The following is a 13,288-nucleotide window of genomic DNA, read 5'->3' on the forward strand; positions in this document are numbered from 1 at the left end:
AATAGAAATCAATGAAATGAAAACAAAATTGAGTATCTACAAAACCAAAAGCTGATTCTTTGCTAGAGGGTGTCTATTTCAATAGTTTTTTTTAAGTCTCATCAAGGGGAAAAAAAGACAACATTTCTGGAAGGAAAGGAAAACTGTAACTGTAGATACATTTTTAAAATCATAAAAGTATACTTCAAATGTCATCGTGCCATGACTCTGTACACGTGAATGAAATGAACAACTTCCTAGGAAAGGCTGTGGCAGAGACTGCGGTCGACCCCAGTGTCTGACCTCCCTTCTTTCAGCAAAGCTTCCTGCGTCCGAGTACAGCCCAATGTGGTAGAAACGCTAGTTCCAGAACCCTCGGCTCTTGGCCAGCAGGCGGCCTCCTCCACATACCCATGTGCCTTGCAAATATTGTCATTTTTTGAGCGTGCCAGGCAGTGAGAAAATCTGGCAAGTTTTAGTCTGTGTTAATGGAATCCCTGATGGTTAGCCAAGCAAACTGATGCCTGGGATAAAGATTTCCCTTCACGGTCCCCTCAGTGACAAAGATCCGGCCAATATAACGTAAGTGGAAGTCGTGTGCACAACTTCTAATAAATAGCCTCTCCTTCCCTCTTCCTCCTTCCTTCTGGCTGGATTGCAGGTCTGACAGCTGGAACTGGGCAGCCATCCTGGCCCCTGAGGTGCCCTGAGGCGGGAAGGTCCCGAGAGTGCAGGAATGAGACAGAAGGCTTCAGGGTCACTGCCACCTCCAGACTCGGACTCGTGGGCTAAAGCACTTCCTACCTCATGGAAGTCACTATTATTTCAGATCTTTCCTCACTTACACGTAAGCCTAATCCTAACTGATTCAAATAGTAATTAACAAAAGAAACTAAAACAGAAATAGGAAAATGGGGTATACCCACTAAAGAAACTGACTTGGTAAAACCAATAGAAAGGATAACCTGAGAGAACAGAACGGCCAGCGACATTAGACTTCAACAGCACTGAGAGAGAGGAGGAGGAGCCGGCAGTGGAGACGGGATAATCACTCCCGTTAAGGCAGCGCCACTTAAACCCACCAAACATCCCAAAGGCTGACCGTACCGAGTGATGACGACCTCGTGGAGCACTGGACGTCTCATCACTGCAGGCAGGATGGAAAATGGTGCCACCACGTGGGACAACAGCTTAGCAATTTCTTCCCACAGTAAACACACGTTTACCACGTGTCCCAGCAGTCCCACTGCCAGGTATTCCACCCAGAGGAATGGAAGAAGTTGTCCACACGGAGACCTGTATGTGAACGCTCACCGCAGCTTCTCCTGTGACAGGCCCACACTGCAACAACACACGTGTTCATTAAATGACAAATGTGGCCTGCCCACAGCAATGAAAAGGCATGACGTGGGGCACATGCTGCAGCACGGACACGTCTCAAAGTAAGTCTGACGAGTAAAGGAAGCCAGACGAAAAAAAAGCACGTGCCGAACAAGTCCATTCACGTACAATTGTAGGACAGGCAAAGTGCAGAGCAGCGACCGAAAGCACGTAAGTGGATGTGGGCCTGGGGCTGGGGGCGCACGGAGAGAGTGGGCACAGACTGCCACTGAGGGCGGCGACCATGTTCGCTCTCAACTGGCTGGCACACACGTGCGCAAACAGACTTCCACCCCTTTGGGGGAGCAACTCGGGACGGCCGTTTTGGGGACAATGAGGCACAGCAATTTGTCTGGACACAGGCTCCAAGGCAGGGCTGCACACTACGGCCCCAGGCGGGGTCCCCTGCTGCGAGCCAAGTTTCACGGGCACACATCCACACTCGCTCACCGTTGTGTGTGCTCGGCCGCTTGCAGGCCGGCTCACCCGCAGAGCTGAGAAGCTGTAGCCCACAGACTGTGGCTCTGAGCCGGGAGTCCATACTGCCTGGCCCTTCCCAGAAAACGTGCAGATGATGCAAGGCAAAGGTGCTGGCTCTCAGACGCCAGGAGACACGGGCAGGAGCCCACATGGCACTGATCACAGCGAAAAGCTGAGAGACTGAAATGCCCATCAGTCGGTAAGGGAATTAACCTACAAATAATGGGGTACCATCACCAGCTAAAGTGAACAAACTGGATCCACAAGTATGGAAACAGGAGGGGCCCAGAAACAACACGCTGCCTGAAGAAGCAACCGCGTCACACACCTGCAGCAGGGAAAGAGCACATCTCCCAGAACAACGCAGGTACGCACAGAAGCAAGGGACACAGCAAGGGGCACACCGCATGCCTTCCAGTGGCTGCCCGGGGACCGTGGGGCTGGGCAAAACAGAAAGGACTTCAACGTTTCCTGTACATTTTAATTTCTTTTATTTTAAAAAAATCCAAGATTTTCTAGAAGACCAACAAGTTAAATGTAAATCTGAGGTGTATCAACCTACTAAAGAAAGCAGAGCAGACAGGCTTGCCGGCTCCTCCCTGCTCGGCTGTAAGACCCATCATCCCGACTGCAATCCCTTCCTCTGCAAACACTTCCTCGCTGTACTTTTTCAAAGCATCAAATGTTCACCAAATGAGGATTCTTTTCCTTTTATCTTCTAACGTCAAAAGATCCACTACTCTGAAATTTACTCTTCAGAGGACACTTGGAAACACCAGTCTCGTATGCTTTGCATAAAAGTCAGAGCTATAAAATTTAAACCAACTGAAGCTTCCACAGTCACCTACAGTAACAGCCTGGAGGCGCACAGTCCCTCCACTGGGGGCAGACAGCCCGGGACAGCTGGAGCCTCAGGCCCAGGAAAAGGACTCTGACAAACTAGCCTTGCACAGCCCTGGGGCGAGCAGGCCGCACCCAGCCATCCCTCCCCTTCAGAAGAGCAGCAGCCTCAGGCACAGCCTCCAGCCAGTCAGCCTCGGCCATCACTGTTCCAAGGGCCCCTGTAACGTTCCTCTCACTGCACACTCTCCTCAGGGCTATTTCAGACCATGTCTTCATGACCAACCAGGATATCTGAAGCAGAATTATCTAAAACAAATAACCATTAAATTAACTGGGGTGAGTGGGGGAGCACGTGTTCGTGTGTGTGCATGTATAAAACTTATTGGAATTGTTGGCTGCTGATAAAACTAGCCAAGAAACTTCCTTCTGTTAAAAACAAAACAATAAATGAATATTTATTCCTATTTTTTAAAGTGACTACAACAGCAACCCGGCTGTGACATCTGAGGCACAACCCGGCCTGGAGGATTCACGCCAGGATCACATGCCAAGGGCGGTGTCTGGCTCGAGGCTGGGGTCCCAACAAGACACATCACACACTTGTAAGAAAGACTGCTTGAAGCCCAGCTACAAAGAGCGCCCGCAGTGAAAAGCCAGGCTCCAGAACTGCTCCGTCTCTTCCTGTGCCACCAGCTGCCTCCCCCGCCTCCCGACTCCGCATGGAGGGAGAACCAGGGTCAGAGCAGACGGGCTGTTGGCCTGGACTCCTGGGCCCCCGTGAGGCTGCTGCCGCCCTCAGGACAGGGCTGGACGGGGGGTCCAGGGGAGTCACAGCACACTGAAAGAGCCCCGAATTTTCTATCCTCCCAACTGCGGCTTTTAAATATAGAAACAGACGCTACTGATAATCACAGCATTTAAAAGGTGCTCTAACTTTTCAAAGTAAACGTGTGACACAGATGGCTAAAACGTTACTGTTCACAGAAATCGTTCTTTACCTTCTCTCCAGGTTTGGGTGACAGCTGCAACTTCTCATAATCTTTCTTGGTCTCCAAAATTTTTTTGACAAGTCCTCCTGTTGAAAAGCAGCGGTTTTATGTTAAAGTTATTCTCTGCCCAAAGAAGCTGTTCTATCCTAAGTGGGTGGCAGGATGGGAAGAATACTAAGTTCTCATTCTTCCTCCTTTATACTGAAAACAGCTTCAAAAAATCTTTATCTGATAAAAGATAGCCTACACAGACTGATAACAGCTGGTGTGGAAATTAACTACACAATTTCAGAGTGTTTCAAAGAAATCAGCTCCTTGAAGGGTAAAAAAAAAAATTTAGAAATAAAATAGATTTTCTTTTCTACTTCCAAAGATTAAGAAATATAGAGTAACATTCAAAAGATAACCACCTATTACAAGCAGATATGACAATTCTGAATTGCTTCTAAGTTCTAATACTTCGTTTATGGGGCAAGAGTCAACGTCTTAAAAAACAAAACAAAACCGAATAAGCCATGGGATAAGTGTCATATGAAAAACCATTTTCTTTAAAATACTGGTTGCATCAGTATGTGCATCAGTATGAAAGCGGCTGACTAACCCAGGCCCGTCCACAGGGCAGGGGACGACACAACCACGCGTGAGGACCGACCGCTCTGCACGGCTGTGGGATGGGTGCCAGCACGTCGTCAGGTAGACGAGCAAGATGGAGCACTCATACTGACAAATCCACACAGGGGCATGTACTTCTGCCTTTCAAAGGGAAGTGTAAGCCTTGTCTTTTTCTGTCGCCTACCAGGGGAGGAGACAGGATGGAAGCCCCGCTTCTCTGAGCTCACCTTGTTTAGTCCATGTAGCCTTGAAAACACACCATTTTACATAAATAAAACAAAATTAAACCTAACTTTCAATGCCTAAGAACTGAAACAAAAATGGAACTAATAAACTGCACTCTGCAGGTGGGGCCAGTGTACACGGCCGATGATGGGGGCCAGGACCGCGGGCGTGAGACGCACACGTAAAATCAGAGCACTGAGGAAAACACTGCAGTCGTGCAGCTGGTTGGAAATACCAGTGTGAACTCAGGATATACTTTCCTATTAAAAAAATAAGAAGGAAAGCCCTAGCAACAACGACCAACGCAGAAGCAATGCGCGGCCAGGCTTCTCTGATGGGTGCCAGAGAGCCAAGTGACCAGTCACGGGAGGGTCACCCACAGGAAGGAAAAGTCTCGCTCCCTGGGTGTCCAGCTGAAACCTGAGGAGGGAGGACGGGATGAGTGTCGCCGTGCTGTGGCCTTCAGGAAACCACCTGGCTTCACATCACAAGCAGACCTCAGGGAGAAGACCACCTGCTAGGAAGCAGTCCTGCCCCAAACACCGGAATCTGATCAAGTCTCTAGAACCAATGAATGGGAACAGAAAAATATGTTTGGAAAAAAGACCTATTAGTGGGGTGTGATCAGCGACTCTCAGGTGTGAGAAGCTCTGAGGGACAACAGGGCTTCTCCTACAGGGGGCAGCGGCGGGGACCCCGCGGTTAAGGGACTTCAGGCTCGGATCGATCAACTGCAATGCAGGTACCTTATCACGACTCCTCTCAGACTAAAAACAATACACAGAACTGGACAAAATGGGGATTTGGTGCTAGTCAAGAACTTTTTATCATATATACAGCAATGGAATCATGGTTGTTTCCCTAAAAAGAGCCCTTATCTTTTAGAGCTACAGACAACCTGTTTACTGGAGAAATGACGTTCTCTAAGACTTGGAAGCAGCCCGGGGAAGGGCCGCGTGCGGTGGGTGACGGCTTAGGTAAAACAAGGTGAGTGATCACTGTGGGGGCTGTGCGACAGGGACTATTCTCTCTGCCTTCATAATGTTTGAAATAAAGAAAACACTATGGGGGCCGCCGGTCAGCTCAGTTGGTTGGAGCGCAGTGCTCTTAACAAGGTTGCCGGTTCGATCCCCACGTGGGCCACTGTGAGCTGTGCCCTCCACAACTAGATGGAAACAACTACTTGACTTGGAGCTGATGGGTCCTGGAAAAACACACTTAAAAATAAATAAAAGTTAAAAAAAAAGAAAAAGAAAACACTGTGTTTGGGACAAGAACAGATACTATCACAGAGCTGTCAATTTGGGAATGACCTCAGAGGTCATGCAATTCCAAATCTAACTGGACGGGTGACAAAGGGAGTCACCTACGAAACAGCTCACAGCTGATCTTGAGGGTCCAGGGCTGCCCTCCTTGGTCCTCTAAGAACGGGGAGCAGTAACCATTGTCTCCTAGAATAAAATCCACCAACCTCGGTTAGATCCATGCCCACGGCGTCCCCTCTACTGCTGTGAGACTGCTGACCATGACAGGCACACACAGCTCGTGTGCACTAGGTCTTTCTCACACACACACGCACACGCACACACATAAATGTGCACACACGTGTGTGCACACACACATGCACACACATGCACACAATGGTACACACGTACACACACACACACACACACCCCCAGAACTCACCGTGCTTCTCATCTTCCTCCAGTTCTACTGCTTGTACCTAAACAGGAAAGGAAGGAGAGAAAAGGAGATCCGGGTTTGTGGTATTCTCAACATCATGCTCTTGTGGATCTTATCAGAGGAAAGACGAAATTAGAGAGGGTGGAAAACTAACGGAAGATTAGAGGGAAATGTCCACCCAAACGCAAGCGCTGGGGTTGAAGTACAATTACAGAAACACCCGTCCGGTTGACTGACCACGTCAAGCTCTGACACCTCAGAGAGCTGGGGGGCAGCCTCCACCATGAACTGCTCGTCTTCCTCGTTACCAGAATTCTGTGACTCCACGATCACATTTGAGACGGCTTTCCCACTCCCCATCCTAAACAAAAGAAACCTGATTCAATCAGAACTGTTACTTGGCCACAGGTTTCCATCAGCCCACACATCTGGCCCTGCGTGCGGGGTACCGTGGCACGTGACCACCGACCCTCTCTACATCACGCAGTGCCAGTGGCAGCTGAGTGAAGGCCCCAGGCCTGGGTCCCAGTGGGCCCTCCCTTGCCCCTCCCCCCCCAGACCTTATGCCCTATAACAAGTGGAGGGCCTCCTTTCATCCCTGGCTGGGCTCCCTGGGACACCAGGTCTCCACCAGCAGCCCCTCACCTAAGGGGCCTATTCTCCCAAAATACAAACCCCAGGGTAGGGGGAGGCTCAGTGTTTTCCTTTTGCTTATTGTAGCTTCCAGATCATTCTAAAATCTGCCCACTCTGAATCTCATGCCATCAGAGTCTGTTGCCCTCAACCCCACCACTGCCGCCGCCATCAGCCAACCCCAAGCCTCACCCCTGCACTCCTGGCTCCCTGCCAACACCGCGCCAGTCTGAACTCCATGATTTCTTGTCCTGGGAAATCGTCTTTCCAAACCCTGGGCTCTAAAGTTCCTGACCTGTCCTGTCATGATCCTGTGTCAGTCACTCAGCCACACTCCTGGGGTCACAGCTTGTCACTGCCACTGACAGGAAGCCCCCATCCGCAATCCCAGCACCCCCCTCTGACCACCAGCACCACGCAGCTGGCCGCTGCACACTGACTCTCGCCACTTCACGCCACGTGCCTGTGTGCAGCCCCGCCGTCCAGCCCTCCTTCTCCGGGCCAGCTTCCACCCTCTGCACGGGGGTCCTCTGAGCGGGTCGGTGGGTCTCTGGGGGGGGGGGGGGCTGCCTGTCCACTGCAGGGTGTTTAGCCGCACCCCTGGCCCCAACTCCCGGCTAGATGCCAAGAACCTTCCCTCCACTTTCTCCCCAGCCATGAGGTGACAAAACGTGTCCCGACGTGGCCCTAATGTCCCAAGATGCCCCCCGGAAGGGTGGGGTGGCCCCTAAATGAGCACCTCTGCTGTAGCCCGTGGGCTTCACACTGCACCCCGACCCCTCAACCCCTGCTCCTCCTCCCCACATACTCTTCGCTCCCAAGAATGAACTGCAGAGAACGTACCTCCCAGAATCTCACTCGAACGCCAACGCTCCACGGTCTTCTCTAAGCCAGTCCCTCCACGTCCCCTCACCCACTCAGGGGCTATCCAAAAACTGCCCTCGACCCTGCATCTCCCAGGTCACCACAGTCCCCTCCCCACTGGATCACCCTGTCACCGGAAAAATGCGCTCGCTGTCTCACCAGCACTGCCTTCTGTCCTGTTCCCCACGACCCTGCCTCTGCTTCTGCTCGCAACGTGTCTGCACCTGCTGCCTCGGCTCCGTGCCCCGCATTCTATCTGCTACCCACTCCGATCCAGCCTGCAACCGCTGTATTCTCGGGACCCCACGGTCCCGCAGGCAGGACTGTAAACTTACAAAAGCCCTGTCTGTGGCTTGTCTTTACACTGTGTAGGTCTTGCTGACTACCTCTTGTTTTCTATTTTTGTGCAGCTAAGCCTCTAAATCTTTTCTTCCTATTTTTCCCCCTCATTGTTTTTATGCTTAGAAAACCCACTATCTAGAGATCAGAGAAATACACCCCAACACTTTCCCACATATTTTAAAATTTAATTGTACAGGCATGAATACGTATGTTTTCTCTTTCGCTGACCGGAAATGTGAGGCAGGTGTATGGGTTAAGGCAAGGGCCCAACTGGCTCTTTCTTTTCCTTAATGGTAAGTTCCCCCAGGACCATCTGCCCCACCCCTATCCCCGCATGGGCCCGACTGCCATTCAGCCCACAGTCCCACACACCTGGAGAAGCCCCGGGCCCCCCAAAGAACACGTGTGCGCCTCGATGACGAGACCCCCGCCCCCCGAGCACGCTCACCTGTCTGCTGTTAACACCTCCACGCTGTCTTGCCGCTTCACCCGGGGAGGCGCGGGTCTTGCACTCCCAGGACGAGAGATTCTTCTGAACCCAAAGAGTGAAAAACCACAACAGGATATAAAACATGTACACATTTCAAAGTGGACAAAAGAAAACCCAGGTCCATGGCAACACTCATTTCCAGGCCGCCATCGACACGCTAATAATTAGCACATAGTCTGCAGAATATGAAGAACATTCCATTAACCTGACAAATTTTAAAGTACCCATTTTTTTAATCTTATATTTTCATTCATTCTAAGGTATAAAAAGTAATGACTACCAGTATTTAAAACATAACATACCCAGGTACAGGAAAACTAAAGACACTGTCTTTCTTCCTTTGTACAAGTATTTCCTCATAATTAAGCTTAAGCATGAGATAAACTCAGAAGGTACAGAGAGAAGCAGGAGCGTGTGGGCGGCGTGCACGCACCGGGTGCGGGAGGGGGGCTCGCTGGGGATTGCAGAACTCTCGGACACCTCTGACTTCTCGTGGCCGACAGGTCCCACTTCTCCTTCTGAACGACGTCAACCCAATCCGCAATTCGCAAAGGAAGAAACACAAACGATTCATACATATTTGAGATGACAGAGTAAATAACTGCAAACTCGAGGACTTTGCACCTATCGTTTTGATGAAGATAAACCAGAAATTTGATACCTAAATCTGCGGAAGACTGGGGAAATGGGTGCCCTTAAACCCTGAAAAAGCCCTTACACAAACTGGTTCAACTACTCAAGAAACAGAATTCAAAAGGTAGCTCGATCAAGTCAGCAATTGCACTTAAAGGAAATACAACCAAAAGAAAAAAATGGACAAGTGTAAATACACGTTTCAGAATATTCACCCATCATAATTGATAACAGTGACAAGGTAATTTAGTAAATGATGGCATCATCACACGTGAGAACCTTTTGTGTAAAATAACGTCATCATTTTAATATGTAATTAATAGAGTATAATAACATATCTAATAATTACATATACATGCATGGGGTTCTAGAAGGAAATTTATTTAACATATGAGCAGTAGAATCAACAGGGCTTTCCATTTTCTTCTTCATATTTTTCTACATTTAAAAAATTTTCTACTTTGGGTATGTCCCATATTACATTTATATCCTGAACAAAGTTTTCTTCACTTTGATAAAAAGATTTAATCAGTAAATAACCAGTTCAAAGTATTAAGATAATTAAATTTACTCCACTATTTAAAGTAAAAGGGCTTTATACTTTGTAAAATAATGAATATAAATCAGAATTTGAATATTGAAAATATACTTTATACTCTGGGGGAAAAAAATCCTGAAATGTATTCTTTCGAAACATAAAACATGTAAATTAAATCTTAAATTGGTGTAGTTATGTTTCCTTAAAATAAATTACTTTCACTAACACAATTTGTAAAACATAAATCTGAGGGTATGTGTTTACATCTATACACACACACACACACACACACACACACACAAATTTATAACAAACACACTTATTTAAGACCACTCCTTACCTGTATCACTAGGGGAGTCACCTAAAAAAAAAAAAGAAACGCACATTAGAAATTCACTTTTGTGTCAGTAAACCTCAGTATATGAAATGAGCAAAACAAAATTAGAGAAAAATACATAATACATAATTTTGGAGGTCTGTTAGGGGCAAAAATGGTCATTTCTTCATAGTCTCTTTCCTAGTTTCCTCCTCCCACTGTTTTGTTTTCAAAGATAAAAAAGCAAAGAACAAACAAAACCATGAGTTATAAAATGTTACCGCATAAAAGCAGGAAACAGGGATATGAAGAGTGTATCACAGAGACAAATGAAACAGGCAGACTGGACAAAGGGTGATAAAGCCAGGAAGCCGGGAGCCTGACTCTGGAGGTTCGAGGGTACAGGACAGCTGTGAACGCAGCAAAGGCACTTCCAGGCCGCTGTTACGGCTCTGGGGAAGACCAAACAACAGCCTGCCTCACACAACTGTCAGTAAGGATTTGCTACCAGCTCCTAAGTTAGGAGAAACTTTCCCAAGCTCCCCATGGGCTGACCTTGGCACTTTTCACCCAGAATTCTTTTTCTTCAAGAGCTGCTTTTGGGAACAAATGTGACCTATGGGGTCACAGGTCCCCAAGCAGAAGCACTGTTGGGGTGAGGTGGATTCACACCTGCAGGTGGACCATCTTTCTGCATCACACTCTTAAAACTCACCAGCAGAAGATCCAAACCACGCACACTCGTGAGTCAGCCCCTGTGTTATTCTGAGGACGGGCCGCGTGCATGCGCAGGGTGAGAAGCGCTCTCAGACACTTCCATTTGTCCGCAGGAAGACTTTAGAACTTTCCACTGACTAGGGAACACTACAGGAGAGAGCTCACAAACAGTGCCCTAGAGGGAGCAGCTCTGGGGAAGGGGGACCAAGCTTATGTGGCAACGGGAACCGGGAGGCCCTACAGGACCCTAGCTGCATGGAACACAGGACCTCCCAGAGGTCGCACCTCACAGAGTGACACAGCAAAGGACAGACCTGGCACCAGCTAGGGGCAGAGTTAAGAGGGGCCTGGAGAACGTAGAAGGATGGTGTGAAACAGCCACGCTGGCCAAAGGGACCAAGGCATGAGAATGTGCACATGGCAGTTTCAGAGGCCCCAAGAGGGGGACAAGGCAGGTGGGGAACTTGGGCTCCCTCCTGCGACAGAGGGCTGCTGAAGAGAGGAGCAGGTGACAGCAGACCCGCTTCTCAGTGCAGTGCTTAACGGGAGGTGCGCCCTGGACAGAGCACAGAACAGCGGCTGTGACCCGAGCCCTGGACCGTCGGTGTTTGGGACAGACTGTGGCTTCACCAGGAGCTCAGAAGGGTTCCTGACAACAGGGAAATTGAGTCATGAGGCCACAAGTACGCACAGCAGTTCTCACCCATCACGGACCAGTCCCCGAGCCCTCGGCACCCCCACAGCTCAGCCCAGTCGCCTTCTGGCTCTCCGCCCCAGGACCCGTGCACCTGCTCAGCCTCTTCCCCAGATTCCAGGGCCAGACACCAGGCACAGCAGGCCCTTCTGCCCTCTCTTCCCTCAGGCTGTTCTCTGTCCCAGGTGACAGCAGCCATAGCAGGGCCCCCACCATCGTCTAAATGCCAGCAACCCTCACTTGTCATCTCTGGTCCAGGCCTCTCCTGAGCTGGGCTGTGTATGTCCTTAGATGTGTGAGCCCCTCTAGAATCTGCCTGTCCCTCTCCTCCCCATCATACCACAGCCCAGGCCACTCTCTCCACCTGACTGCTGGCTAAGCTTCCCAAACTAACACCATCTGATTAAGCCACTCCTAAAAATACCAGGGCTTCCTGCTGCTAAACTCCCTAACACAGCCAGACGCCTGGCGGGAGCTGGCCTGATGCGCCGCTCCACCCAGCTGGCTCTCTGCGCTTCCACAGTACCCAGGGTCTCCAGCGGCCAGAGTGCCCCCACCAAAGGCTCTCCTTTCCCACCCGACAACCTCCAGCCCCCCGCCCCCCGCTGCACAGTGCCATTCTCCGGTCTGACTTCTGCTCACTAATGCACTCAATGCCCTAGAGTCTGACACACACAGTAAGTCTTCAACAAACGCTTCCTGTTGGAGCAAACAGACAAACACCAGCCCTCACCTGACCACACCCCTGCTGCCTGATCCCAACACGCCCATGCCCAGCCTGGTTCCTGGAGTATAACAGGCTCTGCAGGGAAGCACTGCTCCCCTCTACGCCTGCATCAGCAAATGCTGAATGTGTGTTTGACCACAACTTTCATTAAAATGCTGAGAAAATTTGTGCTGAAAGCAGAGACTAACCAGGCACAACTTAAGACACTAAAAGAGCGTCACAGACAGAAAAATCGTGGCAGTGGCGGCGTCTCGTGCTGTTTAAGCATTTTTTCTGAACGTGAGATCCGGGAGGTGTGCGCTCAGCCTGCGGGCCTCCCAGAAGGATTCTGAAGCTTGTTCCGGATCATTCCTGACACTGCCAGGCTCTGCCACGGTATCTCGCTCAGAAACAATGGGGGGACACAGGAGAGAATCTGGCGCTATCAGTGACTAGAGTATTCCACTCTAGTTTCTGTAAAGAGGTGGAAGGGAGTCCCTGGGCACGTCCTCCTGACCTGAGGCTAAGGGCCTGGCCCCCACGTGGGCCGCAGAGCCGAGAAGGGAGGCTCCCGCAGACGGCGGACGCTACACCTGAGCTGCTCATCCCCCCCACCCTGACAGCAGTGGGGGGGGCGTCCTTACCTTTCTGCGGCACGGCTGGGGCGGGCTCAGTGCTGTCACGCCACAGACTGGGTGAACGCTCGTCTGACACACTAGCTGGATTAGTATTAGCTTCTTTTGTTCCTGACATAAAACAGTTCAAAATGGTCTGTTAAGACTGCGCACGGCAGGCGGGTCGTCACAGCACCCACCGACCTATGCTTTCCCACGTGGGAAAGTACAGGCTTCCAAAGGACGACCAAAGGCGGCTTTTAAGAACATGCGCCCAGAACAGTGGTCCGGGCGTGGCCGTGGGGTCAGGACAGTGGGAAGTGCGTAGGCCCCGGTTCACTCTGCACAGGCACAGGCCTGGGCCCCTCAACCCCCACTCCCCACCCCCGCCAACGCAGACATACTGAAAGCTCCCAAATACCTGTCTGCTGATGACTGACTGACATGCCGATGGTTATAAAAATAGAAATCAGTACCAACTGCCTGAGAAATGCTTTTCCGATTAAAAACAAAAGAGGGGCAGGGAGGTGCTGGAGGAACAGACTTTGAA

General features: G+C 50.2%; 1 protein-coding gene across 1 annotated transcript in view; it reads right to left on the reverse strand.

The window, feature by feature from the left end:
- TRAF3IP1 (TRAF3 interacting protein 1) overlaps positions 1-13,288 on the reverse strand; it is a 51,210-nt gene that overhangs the window by 20,208 nt on the left and 17,714 nt on the right. Inside the window, exons 8-14 of the mRNA XM_033112838.1 lie at positions 12,769-12,870; positions 10,032-10,052; positions 8,954-9,038; positions 8,479-8,562; positions 6,429-6,552; positions 6,195-6,231; positions 3,681-3,757 (exon numbers count right to left, since the gene is read on the reverse strand). Of these exons, the coding sequence (XP_032968729.1) occupies positions 3,681-3,757; positions 6,195-6,231; positions 6,429-6,552; positions 8,479-8,562; positions 8,954-9,038; positions 10,032-10,052; positions 12,769-12,870 (530 nt within the window). The remainder of the gene's footprint in view (positions 1-3,680; positions 3,758-6,194; positions 6,232-6,428; positions 6,553-8,478; positions 8,563-8,953; positions 9,039-10,031; positions 10,053-12,768; positions 12,871-13,288) is intronic.

Source organism: Rhinolophus ferrumequinum, chromosome 8 (assembly GCF_004115265.2).
Source record: "Rhinolophus ferrumequinum isolate MPI-CBG mRhiFer1 chromosome 8, mRhiFer1_v1.p, whole genome shotgun sequence".
In the NCBI taxonomy this organism is placed as follows: domain Eukaryota; kingdom Metazoa; phylum Chordata; class Mammalia; order Chiroptera; family Rhinolophidae; genus Rhinolophus; species Rhinolophus ferrumequinum.